The following is a 17,825-nucleotide window of genomic DNA, read 5'->3' as shown; positions in this document are numbered from 1 at the left end:
CTTGTTTCGGTGGTTATTTGGCACTTCTAAATGTCCTAGTTTGCCTCCTATGTTTCTGTTGTTGTGTCAAAGTTGAACAGCGGTTCTAGAAATAGCTGCTGGGTGATAATACCTTGAGTTGGAACTACCTGAAAGAAACACTTTTATTTTGAGAATAACAACAACCTATTAAAATATGTGTGTCTGCTTCAGTCATAGCGATGAAGCTTGGGGTCAGCTGATGAAAAGAAGATTGTTTAGATTGCATATTGGTGTGCTACTGTGTGAAGTATGCACGCATCCGCATCTCGGTCTCAGTAAATCGATCAGAAAATGAAGCAAGATCTAAGGCCTTTTTGGTTTGTAGAACCGTTTTGTGTAGATAGAAGGAAAGACCTCTTGACTGATCTTAAAGAGTAAGAGGGTGGCTTAGACCTTGAAAAAGCATTGGCATGCACGTCTTTCATCCTTGAAATATGTTAGAAAGGTAAAATATTGCTGTAAACAGCCAGGTTCAGTGCTCTTGAGACCTGGAGTATCGCAGCTGAACTTGACTTTTAGATAGTAGATTAAGTAACAGTTACCAAAAAATGGCTGGATTATCAAAGCATTTTCCTTAAATATATGCGTAATCACGATTTAGTGATACAAGATAAAGTCAGAATGTGGAATCTCTAGACCCATGTGTAGTTTCTGGGCTCTATTTTTTTACTGTAGGTGTGCATGGTCATACAGAGTCATTACAGCCTGAATCTCCCAAGGCAAAGTAGAATAAAATGTTTTCTGAGATTGTTATTTGAGATTGATGACATGGGGAGAACAAAAATCAAGTTTGCTGTGGTTGGGAATGGAAAGAGACAGTTGGAAGATGAGATAAGTGCCCAGTTTTGCATCTCACCAGCTGTTTCTGTGTTACTTTCTAAAAATTGCTGGTCTGGCTTTTCTTTATGTTTATGAAGTTCATCGTGTATTGAAACCACTTACACGTTGGGAAAATCAAGCCTACTGTTCCCAACTTTGACAAGCAAAGGAACAAGGCATCTGTAATTACTTTGTCAGCTTAAAGACATTTAAAAGGTGGTACCTAGCAGAAACCGCCTCAATCTAAGCATTTGGAAGAGCTTCATGAGTTTCAACTTGCTATGTTATATGCAGAATTTGAAATTCTTTCATGAGATTTCTCAGGAACCAGAGCCGTTGAGAGGTTCCCATGTGAGTGAAATACAAATTCTGAAGGGCAGAAAAAAATAGCGTAGATGGTTGCTTTTTTGTATGAGGGTGGAGGGAGTACTTTTAAAATTGGAAGGACAAATTTCGAAATTCACTTGATTTGAAAACAGACCTCAACAGTGAGCTGGAAAATGGGTATAGCTTACTTTGTTGTACTTGAAGTGGGTATAGTTTTATCTACTAGCTTGACATTTTATCTTCAGAATCTTTTCTCATAATGTTAAGTACTACCAAAATATTACAAGTTACTCCCAGCATTACTGTAGTTGTCCACATGGCTGCATAACTGTACTAGATGTTAATTTAAGTTGTTCAGCACAGACTGAAATAAACACAAGGTGAGTCTGATCTGAAGTAACAAGGTAATACTGCGAGAGGTAAACATTACTTGATCTGCTCTTACTGTGGCATCAGCTTACGGCCTTCCAGTATGATCTGACTTCCTGAAATAAAGATTACCTAGTTTGCTTACATTAATTGGTGGTACCTTGAGTCACTGCTAAAAAAAAAAAATTCTTGGGTTTATAAACTTGAAAGCTAAGAAGTAAAATTTAGTAACGCACTAGAGAAGATAGTGTTTCCTGGATTTATTTTAGTAGACCAAAAAATAAACACAGGGGTATATGACTCAGCGGTTGTCTGTCTTGCTTTGTGGGGATGAAGGTAGAAAAATACGTCTTTGAATGTTTCTTCTGATTTTTGGGATTAATGCATTTTCACACTTTTTGTGATGTGTTTAAGTGTGAAAGTACTTGCTTTTGACTCTTAGTTTGAACTTCAAGTCAATAGCTGTTAAGTTGCTTTTATAGTTTGAACGAAAAAAACCCCACAACAAAAACAAAAGAAAACCCCCCCACAATGACAACAAAAAAATCCCTTTAAGTTATGCCAGAGTTTTACTTTACTACTTTTGGGGCTTTGGGGATCCATATTTGATCTCCATACATAATTTTAAAGTTTAGCTACAGAAATCTTGCTCACATGAGTACTAGTAGTGGAAGGTGATCTCTTCAATTTCTTAGAAGCTTGTTTCTCTGAGAAAGTATAATTTGAAATTTTTAACCACCTATTTTCTCTTGTAATGAGTTGTGGTGTTCTAGGCAGGTTTTTTGTAGCTTCCTGAATAAATGTGCTTGTTGATGGTTCTAATTCTGAGAGCACCGTTGAAAGTCACCTTTGACTTACTTGACTGACGTTTTTCGGGTTGTTTTTAAATGTGTGACATCGCTAGTTACATGAAAGGTTGTAAAGGGCAAACCATACATTGCAGTAACTACATTTACCTGTGTATCAAAGCATACCATAACTACTCGAAATGTATTACATTTAAAAATTAACCCGTTGTTGTGTTCTCTATTTATTGGGTCTTTTTTCTATGCTTGGCTGGTGAAAACAAGCATATTCAATTTACTAGTTAGCAGTTTAGTATTGCACTGCTTGAGATCCAGGTGAGGTTCAGGTTTAAAAGGAAGTCCTTAGAAAAGAGCTGGGGCAAGCACCGGGTCGTGTTTGCTCCCAAGGTGAATGCCAAGCATGAGCCTTCGTTTCTGTTGAGGCTTACTTGCCTGCAAAGAAGGGTGTCCTGCGTTAGGTGGTGACACTCTTTCCTGTGACACTTGATGGGAAACCTGATAACCCTCTATCATGCAAGACTAGGTTGTGGTGTATGTAGTGCATTTGGCTGTTTTCAGTCACCTTCTTGCGAGAATTCACAATAGTATTTGCTTTGCAACCTCTTTATTTGCAGATCAGTAGGCTGAAGGAGTCAGTCTTCGGTGCTTTTCTTGTCATTAACATTATAAAGTCTTTTCTTATTCACATACTCACTTCTCTCTTAGTACTGACTTCTCCTCGCCTTTTGTGCCTGCTGTCCTTTTGGCTTTATCCTGAGAAATTATCTTCCTGTTTTAAAAGCAGAATTAAGGAATTAGTGTTTTTAAAAAAAGAAGCATTGCGCAACCCTACAAATGCGTTCTATACTTTTCCCTTGATCTTTTTAACGTTTTTCTCCTCCCACTTGTTTGGAACTTTTCCGTTTCACACGCTCAAACTTCTTGGTATTGGCTGCTTCTCCAGTTTTTAACACCTTGTCTCAAAGTGTAGCTTTTGTATGAAAATGGCTTTTGAGTTTTGCTTGGAAAAATGTATCAAGATTATGACTTATAAAGGAGTTGCAGGTTTTATACCTAAAAAGAAGGATCTCCATTAAATTAGGCTTCTGTAGTACAGGCTCTCCAATAGCCTGGCTACAGGGGCTTTTTGAAGTTAGAAAAGGCACACTTACGGCAGTAGGTAATGCAAAAATCAGAAAGTTTAAGTAGTGGTTGCTCAGATGAGGGAAAGAAGTAATTGTACTTTTTACTTGAAACGCATCTCAGGTTGCATTTTACCAATATCACTGGTGATCTGGACCTACACTGTCGTGTGTGTACATAACATTGTCAGTTCTGTCTTTCAAAGATAATCGAAGCAATTCCTTAAATTAGTTGACTTCCACTCTAGGGGGTGGCTAGTCAAAAGGTGAGGAGGAATATTGCTTCTTTTCAATATAAATAAGTGTCTTTCAGCCATAAAATCCTGCACAGGCACATTTACTGCAGTGCTACAAGTAGACAAAACTGTTTTTCTAGGATTAATATGTAGTTTTCACTGTTGTGCAAGTGACAGACTAAATATGTACAAAAACTGGCCCTTTGGGTGGCTAAATGTAATGGGTGTATGGAACCCAGTCTTAGGTATTGTTTTTGCCTCGAGCAGGCTGAGGAAATGGATGAGATTTCAGTGATTAAAGGTGGGGGGAGGCATTTAGCTTTAAGGGTAGAGGCTTGGCAGAAACTTGTCTCATAGGATGTGTCACGCTGTTGCTGGGTGATGTTTTTTCCTTTGCCAGGAGTGTGATTATGTTTGGTTACTCCTTATGTAATATTCACATGTGAGTTGCAGTAAAGCCATTGCTGATATCAGGTTTTTTCAGTGGGGTGGTTTTTTTTTTAGTCACACCATATAAAACCATTTTGAATTAGTATCTGTTAAGTAATGTTTTATGTTATCTTAAAATCTTAAGGACTTTTCTACTAATTGGATAATATAATCCTTTTTGTAAGGATACAGTTAGTTTGTTTCTATGTGGAAACAGAACAAAATGCTTGTCATCCATCAAATAGGTTAAAAAGACAGTTAAAAAAGTGTGATTATTTCTTCTGATGTTTTCAGCTAGAGTAAATTTAGTGTTACTCGAGTTCTCTTCTAGAACTGAACTTTGTTATCCAAGCTACTCTGGTACTTCTGAACAGGCAGCTGTGGTAGGTGTTGCTTTTAATTACAGTTTTTAATTTTCAGGAAACTAATTTTTTAAAAAAAAAAAATGCCCCTTTTTTCTTGGCATTTTAAATAATTTTTGGTTCGCTCTATTCTGTGACAAGCACTATATCAGTTTATTATAACAAATGACTACCACTGTATTTGCCAACTAGCTTTCTTTTTCTGAAAACTATAAACAGAAGTATTCACAGAACTGTTGTGGTTTTAATCCTGTGGTCACTTCCTTTGCTGTTACATCTCACAAAAAGTTATGGGAGGAACTTCATTTAAAATCCTAGTCATGACAGAAGTCCGAAATCGGTGGGATTTGTTTATTTTTAGTTTATTTTTGTGTTGTGGGGAGGGACGGGAAAAGCTGCAGCAACTTCAGGCCTAGCACTACATAAAACATTTGTTTCTTGTGTCCTATGTATTTGCAATGTTATTTCTCTTAAGTGTTTGGAAAAGAGCCAAATCGCTTTATTTGTATATTTTATTACTTAAAATATATGTGCATTTAATCAGTTAAAACGTAATAGTCTAGAAAAAATATTTTTCACATTGGTTCGGTTCTTTAATCACTACCGTGTTATTTTCGGGGTTAGCTGCTTTAGTGCTGTGCTTAGAAACTTCTTATAGGAGACTTATCAGTCTGGTCTTGATTTTGCACTTCACAGGACACATCTGAATCATGGATTTTCCTCTGAGTTACTCCCAACATGTTAAAGAAGGGGAAGTAGTGTATTGGTGTGGGAGAAAGGTGGAGTTGAATGGGGGCGGGGCGGGCAGGAAGGCAGAAAGATGTTTCCGCCTCCCTTTCCGTATCTGTATCTGCACTGAGAGAGAAAGGGAAGACAAAAGGCCCCACAGTCCCTTCATGAATGGTGGTAATTTAAAAGGTAAAAAAGGCAGACTGGGAAATTATGCATGGAGAATATTTAAATATGTAAAAATTGCACCCTAATGGAATTCTTGAAGGGAATTGTTGCAGAAAGTCACGTAAAAATGACACCTCCCTTCTGTTTTTCTGCGCTGTGATTTGGACAAGGAACAGGCCACTTTGCTTTGACAATGTGCTGCTGCTTTGGCTGAAGCATTATATTTCAATATAATGACTTCATTATATTGAAATAGTGTGTTTGTTAAAAATGTGCTGATAAACATAAACTTAAAGCATTTAGGATTCAACCAGCATAACCTATCTGATTTTCTGAAGTGCTCCGATGACACAACTTTACAACATGAAGGTGAACACAGGCATTTCCCTTTTTTTGTTTTCCTTGAACAATGTCAGAAGTGGTAAAGTTTTTTGGGTGTTTTTTGGTTTTGGTGGGGTGGTCTTTTTGGTATAAACCTTTACCTATATTCTGGTTTACAGTTTTGTTTCAAAGCATGGCATGTTGAGTATTTTGGACAGCAAAGGTGTTGGTTCTATTATAGGAAAACCTATTCTGTGAGATCACTTAAAGACAGACATTGAAGTATACATAAAACTGTAAAACAAACATATATTATTTCCACTGCCACTTCCATATAGAATGTGTGTGGAGTGTGGTTTGGAATTTATTATTTAGTTTAGCCCCCCCCCCCCCCGCATCTCTTACTGGAGATTGTTGCAAGTCTGCTAAGAATTGACTAGTTTTAGACTTCCCTGCCCCCCCAGACTGACGAATGCGTGGTTTCAGGTGTCCATACTCAGAAAAAAGTATGCTATTCATATTCTTCCTGACCGGTTTGTGGTGGGATTGGGGCTGTTGCTGTGAGTCTTCTGTAAATGCATCTGAGTTGCAGACCAACAGCCTAACTAATGCAATGTTGTTGTTGTGGTGTCTTCCTTTCTGTGCTGCCTCTGGTACTTCGGTGGCAGGCCAGTTCAGACAGTGACTGGTGGCTTTTTTGCGGAGAGGAGGCTGTTATCAGCCAGTTAAGTTCCTGAACTAGTTTGCTTTGGGTTCAGATGAGTGCTGTAGGTGCAGCAAGGACAACGAGGAGGGCTGTATAGGCCTTTATAAAGTGTGGGCAGGAGGACTGCACCTTTCAGAGACTACAGTGTCTAATTATCAGCATGAGCCTTGGTTGTATTGCTTTTGAATTATGATTACTTGCAGAAATAAGATTCTGGTCCTAATATCATTATATTATCAAAAGTTCATATACGCCCAACCAACGAGTGAGACAGGCAAATGCAGTAACTTTACCCTCTCTATTTTCAGTTCAGCTAATTGACTGTAGTTAGTAACTCTTGGTGGATATCTTTTTCAGCTCATGCAGCCTCTTTCAACTCATGTAGCCATTCAGCATGCACAGCATCCCTTTAGTAAGGAGTTGCACGCTGTGTGAAGAACTACCTCCTGAAATTTATTTTGATCCTTGCCAACCTTGCTTGTTGTCCCCCCCGTAGTTGTTATTTCTGTTCAATCTAAAGGGTCCTAGTTAGCTGCATTGGTCCTTATGTGAAATGTATTTTGCTACTTAGCATTTCTTGTCTTCCTTCAAAGATTTTTTTTTTTTTTTTTTTTGCCTTCTGTATTCTATTTTGAGATAGGAACGGGTAGCTAGCAAACCAGCATGCAGGTTTTATAGCTGCAGGGATGTGCTGTGGTTTTGAGCAGTTAACAGTCTGCTTTGCTTTACCTTATTACTCTTCTAATATTTAATCTGCTTTCTTGGCCATTGTGATGAGCATTGAGGTGATTTTTCATTAAAACAGCTGCCATAATAACTCAGTGTTGCTCTTGGCTGGTAATTGTGAGTTTGAAGGCTGCTGTATTACACATTAGGATTGTTTTGTTCCCCAAGTACCACTGCACACTTGTCTATGCTGGATTTCATTGCTTGCTGTCGTAAATTGTTTCTACAGTTCTTTCCAGTTAACACTTTACCAAGAAAAAAAAAACCCAGTATCATCACAAAATGTTGTCTCATTGCTTGAAATCATTTATGAACGTATTTATACTGTGCATCTTGGGTCAATGTATTGTGAAACGCCATGGTGGGAACTAATGTTTTATTTCTACCTTTGTTTGACCATTTGGAGGCAAAAACCACTAAAGGACTTTTGTCCTCTCTGTCTACTTTGTTTCTCCTAAGCCTTTTGTGTTTTCCTATACAAGGGACCTTCTTAAAAGTATTTCAGAGAACTTGCAATAGATGTGTGAGGCAGTACTATTTTATAAAGTGTTTATTCTTTCTTGTAAGAGGAACAGTATTTATCTACAAGTCTGCTAATTCTCTTCCAGTTGACCTGGATATTTGCTGTATTAAGCTAACAGATTTTCAAACGGGAATTATTAAAATAAATTTGGTGGAAAGTCAAAGTCTACTTACAAAATGTAAATCAGTCTCAGCTGTTGTTGGTGAGGAGAAAAAATTACCAGTCCCATTATCAGTAACTCCTTTGCTATGGAGCAGCTATAAACAAACTGTCAGAAATGGGACACTGGCCTGTTCAAGTTACAGAGCCTTAAACAAAGTTAGGCGTGCAGCTTTGGAACTAAAAATGTAGGCCACTTAACCTGACTTATAAGCCCTTTATTTAGGTCATGGGGAATTGGAAAAATCTGTGTGGGATTCACAGACTTTTAAGTCAGAAAGAAATCCCAAAGAGTGATATATCTGATTTTTGGTTTAGTCCATGCTTTGTTGCCCAGCCTGGCTCTTGAGATAGGTGGCCAGGTGTAACTCTGATTGGCACTTCATAGCTTTCTTGAAGCCAGTTACTTGTCTCTTCCATATGCTATGGAGTGCTTTACCTTTCTCTTTAAAGCATGACTAGTGGTGGTGTGTTTCCCCACCTGCTTCTTACTTCCTCGGGATGTAGGAGATCTCAGTTAGGTCACTCTTCTCCATCTGAGGAAACCCAGGCCCTGAAGTGCAGATAGTCTACTCTTCTGCTTATATTGAAGCTGTGCCGTTATGAAGAAAAAAACAGTCCAAGAGTAGGTGAGCAAAGGGGGCCTGACTACAGTGCAATGAGATAAGCTATGTGCCAGAGTGTGGAAGAAATATGGTTTTCAGTCTTTGCTTAGAATACTGCCTATGAGTCATGTCTTAGCTGTTGATTAAAGGAGGAGAGACGACCCAAAGCCCTTGGCCTTCTGCTTGCTGGGAGACTGCAGCATAATGACTAGTCTGTCACAGAATTGGTGGGCGCCTTTACAGACATCTGTTTTACTGCTGTGCTTCATGCTGAACTCAGTGCTGTGTGTTTTATACATGGAGTGCTCTAAATGGACTGGGTCCTTCAGAGGACTTCAGTGTAGGGATGCTCATGTAGATATATCAGGTGGTGCTGGGTTATTGAGCCTCCCAATGTGGGCATAGGCAGTGCCAGAAATTTGCATTCATTGGTGCAAACAAGGTTGACTAGATGACCAGGCAAGGATTTTTCTCCATTAAAATACCTATTTTTCACCTTTGTGTTTCTCTATAAATAGTGATGCATTTCTGTAACTACAACTGGGCAAAACTAGCCTTAGTTCCAACATGTAGATAAAAAAGGCCAAATTTACTTATTTGATCAGATAAGAAAGGGTGACTGGTATGTTTGTGCCTTCCTCTGCTGACATAAATGCTAGGAGACGGCAGGCTAGTCATTCCCCTCTTTGAAAGTTTCAGAATGGAACGTCTGGATATTGTTATAGACTCTCTGATTTGTATGCTCTTGCACAATAAAAGCCTGTGTTTAAATGCAGAGTGTAATATCTGCTGTGATACTATGCAAGAATAAAGTATTTGCTGGCTTACCCTCTGAAAAGAATAGTCGATGGTCCTTTGTGATACATCTGTTATGGTGTAGGTCATAAAGTTTCTATTTATTTTTTCAGTTTGATAACACAAAATGGTCAGGTTTTTTGTTACAAACCCTACTTCTGAGGGAGAAAGAGGGGAGAAGAAGCAGATACGGTATTAACTACTTATTATTTCTGACTAAAGAGAATGAGAATGTTTTCCATTGTAATACATATTTCAATGTTTTTGTCGTTAGGTTGTTGAAGACTATGCTGGAAGATGGCAGGTTCCTTTGCCTCAGCTTCAGGTGCTCCAGACGGCGCTTTGTTGTTTCACCTCTGCCTGTGTATCATTCCCAGCTGAATGTGAGCACGTACAATACGTATTGAGTAGCCTAGCTTTGTAAGTACTTTTTTTTTTTTTTTTATTACTCCCCTTACAGTTTAGACTGTCTGTTACTTTTATAATAACAATAGGTTCTTGGAGATCCTCAGAGCTTTTAAGAGTGGTTCTACCAGCTGACATAGCTACATGGAACCAAGAATTGCTAATTGAGGATAAAAAACCTAGGATTTAGTTTAATCTTTTGATGTCCTTGTTAAATATTCAAGTTACGTATTACAATGCTATGTCATAAGGGTTTTCTGGCAAAACAAATGATCTAAAGAAATAAGTGATCACCACACAGACTTCTTTTTGGAAAATCTTGCTCTGGAGTTTTTGAAGACCAGCCTTTGACAGTACATCATTTTACACAATTAATGTATTTTTACTCTTCTACCTCTAGTGACATAATAAGCTAAGTATTTGTTAAGATAAATTACCTAAAGTGATTAACAAATGAGTCAATCTGAAATCGGATTTTTATGTTTGTGTCATCAAAATGCTTATGGGAATGACTTGTTACACAGTTAACTGACCAAAAGTCATACTCAGCCTAAAGAACTGCAAAATGTTAGGTCATCAGTCTTGCTATAATCTCATTTTTTTCTTGGTCCATTGGTAGTTTTCCCACATGAAGGCTGAAAGTGTCAGGGTAATGATCAGTAGATAAGTAAAAGTCCCATTTTTTTTTTCTTGTTCTAAACCCCTACTTTTCAGGTTTCAAAACCTCAGTGTTGAATGGAGGCAAAAAAATAAATCGTTAGATGTATGAGAGTTAGCGAGTTAGATGTACTTAGCTGAGATGCAGTGTGCTTGATCTTCTCTTAGCAGATGGGGATAAAAACGTAAAAGCTTTATTGCAAGTTTGGTTTGAGTAAATCAGATTTATTTGTCCAGCTGGTTAAATCGCTTTCTTATTGAGCAGTGCTTTCAAATACAGCTCAGTTCAGAATTTTGCATGGAAATGTCTCGCTCCTGCCTCATCTAGTCATCAGAAGTGAATGCTCTCCTAGTCTTTCTTAGTTTACTTGGTCAGGAGGACTGGGTTGTTTATCCTTTACACTGTTCTTGTGCTATTAGTACTAATGATGTAGGAGTCAGAGCTTTGTTCTGTACACTTACAGAGTATATGCTATCTTTAAGTATTGGTGAAACTTCACCAAAGAGATTTACGGGTAGGTGGGTGGGTGAAACAATTTGACATGTGACTATTTATGGAACCATAAGACCATGATTTTTAAAACTGGAATGCTCAGGTATCAGGGAATGACTAGGAGTTACATCAAAATATAGTGACTTCAGGTTTTTTTCACTAGTTATTAGGAAAAAAACATCTTAAAGTTCAAACCACACCTTTATATACTTCTAAATATCACAGCTTGGGAGGAAAAAAAGGTACACGTTCAGGTATTGTTTATATGTAGGGTGGTCACTTCCTGATAATCTAGAAGTGAATTGGTTGGTGAGTTCCTGCCACCTTTTTCTGTATTGGTTTTTGGAGCTGGATTTACTCACTGAGATTTTCTTCCATTCTAGAATGCCAGCTTATTTTTTCTTTTGACTCTGCTTAACTGGCGTGGTTTTGCATGCGATGTCATAAAGTGATCCTGGGACTTAGTAGTTGCAGTTACCTGGGAAACCTTGCTTTGAATCTCTTTTGAAAATCTGGCGTGTATTAAGTCTTAGTTCTTGGAGAGCAAAAATCTGCCTGACTATATTGTCATACTCGAGTAAGATTTCCTTGGTAACCAGACGAACTGTTAACAGTGATGACTGTTGCATTTCCTATACTTGCTAGCCTTGCTATTCATCACAAATGAAGCAGCATGTTATTGCTGTTAATATCAGTGGGCTTTAAAAACGGTGGCAGCGTACTAGTGTTATTAGGTAATCTTCTCATGCCAGTAATATCAAAGTAGTGATGTGATAAATCTACAAGGATCATTATTATAAGCGGATGGATGTAAATGTGGATGTGCAATGCTGCAGACTGGTTTAAGATAACAGGGCCAAGCTGGAACTGACTATAGTAATTTTATCTGAATGGAGACTGGTAATGAGGAAATATAAATCTTTTGATAGTTTCCTTTATTAGTCTGATAAGAGTGTGGAGCAGGTGCATTGATAGGGAAGAAAAACTGTAGTTTACGCTTGTTCACTATTAATTTCCTGATTTTTTTTTCCCCAAGATCCTTTTCTCTTTAAATCACTCAAAGCAAATAAAAACAGATACATACATCATTTTTTGCTGTAACTAGTTTGGTCTTATTATTAAGTTCCAGTTTGGCTGCTTTCCAGATCATGACATGACTCCTGCCTGACCTTTCCTGAGAGTCAAGTTTACTGCAAAACTTTGTTTATCAACATGAAATGAGATAATGTTTTTCAGAACAAAGTACTTATTTGGGTACTGGTTAGTTTTGTTCATTCCATATTTGAGTTGAGATTCAAGGACCTAATATGGAGAAAAATTCCGTCATTGAACATAATGTGTATCTTAAATTTTCTAGGTCTGTTTCTGGCATATCTTATGACTGGTCAGGAAAAAAACTGCAGCAGCGTAATCTAGAGGAAATGTAATTTTTTTACACTTTTGCATTATTCCCATACAAAACCTCATTTTGTTTATGTAAATATTAATATCTTTCAGTGCACAGTGTTTCTGAAAATGTTATTGAGAGAAAATATTGCTTTAAGTCTGCTCTTTAGCTTCTTTTGAATTAGCTTTATTAAGAAGGAAACCTTTTGTAGTGTTAACTTGAAATGTACTGAAGTTTGACCTTAAATTTGGGGATAACTGCAGTGGATTAAATTGTTCTGCGAAAGAGTTCATCGTCCGGCTGTTCATGAAAATCTGCCTTTTGTTTTAAGAGTTGTCACAAGGAAAGACTAAATGCTGCAGTTAGGGAAGAAATTGCTGTCAGCAAGATCTTGACTCAAAAACCTGTAGGTTGGAAGGGTGCTGGAACTTCTTTCTGGAGTCATCTTCCACCTTCTCCCTCTATGCCTTCTTATTCTTCCTGTTCATTTGGGAAAAATGTCTAGAATAATGTTAAAGAAAATTATTTATATCTTATTCTGGTGTGAGACCAAAGCTGTTGCTGTTTAGTCCTGTTTCTGAAACCACCTAGTTGCACAGTTTTTCTTTCAGTACTCTTTCAGTACTATCTTTCCCTCTGAGAGTTGCTTGTTTATTGCCTGCTGCTCATGACTTTCTCAGACAACAATTGCAGATTATGTTAGTGTGGTACTTGGTAGTTACTTGGTAGTTACTTGGTAGTTTTTCCAAATAGAAATTAAATTTCTCAGAATCTTAAGGCAGAGCAATAGCAGGTGCACTGGAGCTGTCTGCAGATCCATGAGATCCAACTACCTAGTTTTTGACTGAATTGACTGAGCTGCAAGTATTATCTGCAAGTATGTTTCTGTAAGTGAAGACCTAAATTGACTTGAGCCCTGGGAAGCTACTTTTTACCAGCCTCTCTGATTCTGCTATCAGGATTGTTTGTCTCAGACACTGTATGAAAAATAAATAAAATGCTAGACGAGTATTTTAAGGTGATGGAAAGTATGGAGGCCACAAGTCAGTTTGAATCTAGGCTGTTGTTGAAAGGATCGGTCCTGCCTTCTTGCTTATCTGCTGTCTCTTTTGAGGTAACGCTTGGGAATTTATGTTGCTGCACAAAGACCTGATTTGCTTAAAAACTTGGTGGTAAAACTGAAGTTTTATCAATTCATTTGAATGCCACACAGAGGATGAATTCCATTTGCCTATTTGCACAAAAGCTCTCCCTTTGAGAATAATGTTCAAAGGAATTTTTTTTGAAATATGAAATTAGTAGAACCTCTAAACCTGTGTCTTCACAGAGAGACTTAAGTGGGCATTACAGCAAGACAGGCTGAAATAACATAAAATGTGTTAGTAGAAAGTGCTTATTGTACTTGAAAATATTGATTGTTGGGAATCTGTATTCATGTGAAGTTACTATTCCTTGAATGTAACTCCTTATACACTATGCATACTGTAGTAATTTTACAGTTGTCCTCTTTCTTCCTCAAAATTGCTGCATATCTGAAATGCTTTGACTTTTGAGGAAGGTTCAGTTTTGTAATTGTGAATGGGGAGCAGCAGTATGGAGGACATAAGAGTTCTTGAGAGAGAAGATCAGGCAGATGCTGTCAGTCTAAATGTCCTGAACTTATGAAAAAGGTACGGCAGAAGGGATTTTAGGTTGTGCTGAAGTATAATCTGTTTTATTACTGATCTGGTTTTGTTAGCTTATCTATAGCTGTATTGTATTATGACGGTGATGCCTGATGAAGTGTGTTTGGGGTGTGTGTGTAGGTCTAACTGCCAAAATCCAGTACAAAATATCAGACCAATATGAAGTTTTTGAAATATGAGTGGTGTTTAGAGAGTGTAGGCGCTAGCCAGGCTTTTTAGAGCAACTCTGGCATGGGCACAGGTCTAGAACTTATGACGGTCCCAATTTTGATTTTAGTGCTGTGAAAACTAATAGGCTTATAGTAGTTTCATTTTTTGAATTAACGTTTTTAGTGTGGTTGACTTGTCACTACTTCTGTTTTTCAGGAGTTTTTTTGAATTGCTGCTGTTCTTTGGAAAGGATGAGTTCTATGAAGATCCTTTGAAAGATATTTTAGGTTCAATCCAGGTAGTGTTGCCCACTTTCATATAAACCTTTAATATTATTTTAGTACATGTAAACACAGTTTTTGTGGATATATAACCTGGAGGAGACATGCCATTATAGTGAAAGAAGGTAGCTGCTTTGCTTACATTTATACCCAAAGGGGAAAAAAGGGGGGGGGGATATATATGAAAGGAAAGTCATTTATTCTTATATTTATCATCAGTATTGCTGTTTGAATCTATTTGGACTAACTAAAATGTACTTCTCTTTGTAATACTGATCTTGTTAAAGACATATTTTGTGCATTTCCCATACAGAGGAGGGAAGCTTTGCTTGTTTGCATCTAATTAGAACTTAATGTCATCCACTGTTGCGTACCAGCTCATGACATGAAACCTCAAGTTTCCCTCTGCGGTTTTAAACAGTAAATTTGAAATTGAAGCTCTATCTTAATGAACTCTTCAGGTCAGCATAAACTCACATTGTTTAAAACTGTTGTACTCTTGGCTAGACTGGGACTTGGTTTTGTATGGCTACAAACTGCATAAGACAAGTTATCCTGGATTTAAAAACTTACCTTTTCTTTTTGCCAGATAAGTCTTTTTGACCTGAACTGGTTTTGAGAGTTGAGTTCACTGAATGGGAACACAAGCACTTGTGCCGCCATGAGAGGAAACTTTGTTGTAGGGAAAGGACATAAAACAGGGTTGTTTCTTCTGTTAATACTGGTGATGGAACTGCCGTTTGAAAAATAGCTATCCTGTAATTATTTTTATGTTGACACTTATTTGTAACTGCTGCTAGAAATTAATGTGTCAGCGCTACTTACCTTAATTATCAAACCAGCAGCAATTACATGCTTGTTTAGAATTGGTGGAAGAATGAGGTCAAGGAGTGGCTTAGCAGCCTCCGGAATGGGTAGGGTCTCTTGCACAAGAGTAATGGGACATTTTGGCAGTCCTGTGATAAGTGCTTTTCAAAAACAGGCTGTAAACAAGAAAGATTTTAGGAAAAAGTGTGACGTATAATGCTTTCTTCTCTGTATTTCTGTACTACAATTCTCAGTTGCCTTCTAAACAATGTATTAAAAGATACCTTTACATAATTTTCTAGATAAGGAATTTCTGAATCAGTTGTGTCGTCAAACTGGTAGTGAAAACCATTGTTTCAGTTACTTAACCATTTTTTACCGTCAAGCACATTCATCTGAATATAAAAGAAAAAAAAAAAAAGTTGAAACTAAAAGAATTTACAGCAAAAAGCATATGTGAAGAAGTTAATTGCATGTGCATAGAAACCATTCTTCAGCTACATCTTTTTGTTGCAAAATTGGATACTTTGTGATTAAAATTCTACTGTTGATTAACATTAACATTGACACTTCTACCAGCAAATAACAAGGTGGGGGAACTTGGTATATGTGAAAATCATGGGTGGCTAAAACATTCCAGGTTATTTTAAGCAAACATAATTTCTGTTATGTAGAGATTTACAGAAAAATGGTTGCTTGAGGGCTGGTGCCTCACATGGTTTAGTTCAGTTTTTCCCTTGTAGAATTCAGACACCATCACTGGATCACAAATCCAGTGTCAACATGTCTAAGCCTGTGCAGGCTAGCATGAGGTGAGGACTTCTCCCACAGCATATGCCAGTAATACCTTTAATTCAAGGAAAGGTGGTTTTGCATTGTTACGCAAATAACAGGTTCTTGCTGCGTGGCTGTAGAAGACATGAGCGTTCTGGCTTCCACCGTTCTGTATTACTATTTTCAGAGAATATAGGTTGCTTTAGGTCTGGTCAATAAAAGACTTTGTAGCTTGAATTGTTGACTGAGGAAATACTTAAACGTGCATGAGTTCTCTTGTTTCTTATCTTTTGGATGGTCTTAACTTTATTTTTAAAAAACATTTTTTTCTTCTTTTAATTGTTTTTCTTTTTATGTCTAGGAATGTCAGAACCTTCTAAGTAGATACAGAAATATGAACCTGGAGCTAGTGACTCGCATCATCCGAGATGGGGGACCATGGGAGGATCCAGTATTGCAAGCAATTCTTAAAGCAAAACCTGTGTCACAGGAATTAGGTACTTCATTTACTACGTTAAGTTTTTAGAGTACTGAAAAATATGTTAAATTATGCCCTTTTTTTATATATTAGAGTCAGGTGGTGTCAGCTGGCATTGCACACAGTTTAACTATTTTTCTGTAGTAAAATGGACCAGTCCCTTTTTTTATTTGAAGGAAAACTAAATTTATTTGCTAATAGTTTAAGTCTACTTCTGTAGTGTAGAGATCAGATTATTCAGATACAAGAGCCTACTGAGCAGTTACTTATAAAACAAATTTGCCAAATCCAGGTGTTCAACCCCTGAAAGAGCATGGAGAGTGACTTGACTTCAGCTAGGCTACTGAAGTAGCATGGTCAGGGGAGGACCTGATGTGTATTTTCTGTCTCATGGTACTCTGACTCATTTAATTTTTCTTTTAAATTGTAAATACTTGGGCTTGTGGCTTTTCTTCGTTCTGTTTAGAATGAGGCTTGTGACTACACCTGATAGCTGCTTTGTGTTGATGTATACGTAATTCCTAGAGTTGGGAGTAGGAGAAAGATTTCTGTTGAGGCTGCAAAGTAAACCAGCATTTTTACTATCGCGTGGGAACAAATATTACCAGGATGTTAATGAAAGTTCATAAGAGGAAAATACCCAATCTACAGTGAAGTCTTTACTAACGTCTTATGCGACATATTTGTTAGGCAGTGTTTACAGAGGACCTCTTAAAAGTTGTTTCTGTTTGATAGTGATAGAAAATACTAGTTTTTCTAGTTACTATGGCATAATGCATGATTCAAATTCATTACTGGGTTTATGACAGTGTGTTCATTCCGTAGAGAGAGGAAGAGGACTACAAAGTCAGAACAGCTGCCTCCTTAACCAGATAAAGTATTTTGATGGCAAAATAACGTGATTAAGTGGGTAGTCTTAGTTGTTTGTCTCTCTTGTGAAGCAAGCACTTGAGCAACATAGTTTACCCATGATTTTTATCATATGTCTGCTAAACTTCTAGGCAAATACCTCCAGAAACAAAACTAAAACAAAGGTTACCCTTGTTTTTTTCTGCATCGCATGATGAACTCTAGAAGTCTTTTGGTGGTTGTGATCTGAAGTTAGGTCTCAGTCTCTATCTCTCCAGCAAGGAGTTAGTTTAGTCCTTTGCCTTGATGATTCCCTTGATCACCATGAAGCCCCAATATGATGGGTAACAGTTTGAGTATTTTTACTTAGCTTTAACTGGCAGAGTAGGAATCAGACTGCCTGCTGTCACTAGATGATAATTTTGTTTCCTTTTGCTGCAGGCCACATCTTTCCCCTCTGCTGAGGCATTCTTCTTCCTTTTATCTTTTGATATCCACACACACCGCCTTGACGTATCTCATCTGTGATGACAAACATTTTGTTTCAGACAGTGTCTTTTGGAAGCTTTTTCTTTCCTGTCTCACATCCTCTAAACCTGATTCTTGTGAAGTCTTACATAAAGCAAACGTTCTGTGC

At 37.6% G+C, this 17,825-nt stretch overlaps 1 protein-coding gene across 6 annotated transcripts in view; it reads left to right on the top strand.

Moving 5' to 3' along the window:
* Positions 1-17,825, top strand: part of ZNF654 (zinc finger protein 654) — a 36,059-nt gene that overhangs the window by 2,489 nt on the left and 15,745 nt on the right. Inside the window, exons 1-4 of one of the 6 annotated variants that reach the window (XM_075103566.1) lie at positions 5,001-8,654; positions 9,497-9,642; positions 14,216-14,297; positions 16,223-16,358. In XM_075103566.1, the coding sequence (XP_074959667.1) occupies positions 16,256-16,358 (103 nt within the window). In that variant the 5' untranslated portion in view covers positions 5,001-8,654; positions 9,497-9,642; positions 14,216-14,297; positions 16,223-16,255. Of the gene's footprint in view, positions 1-5,000; positions 8,655-9,496; positions 9,643-14,215; positions 14,298-14,659; positions 14,742-16,222; positions 16,359-17,825 lie in introns of those variants that run through there. The other 5 variants (XM_075103559.1, XM_075103575.1, XM_075103586.1 and 2 more) reach the window with 5 other exon arrangements.

Source organism: Phalacrocorax aristotelis, chromosome 1 (genome assembly GCF_949628215.1).
Source record: "Phalacrocorax aristotelis chromosome 1, bGulAri2.1, whole genome shotgun sequence".
Taxonomy (NCBI): domain Eukaryota; kingdom Metazoa; phylum Chordata; class Aves; order Suliformes; family Phalacrocoracidae; genus Phalacrocorax; species Phalacrocorax aristotelis.
The sequence above is the reverse complement of the archived record's forward strand: the minus strand, read 5'-3'. Positions and strand labels throughout refer to the sequence as shown.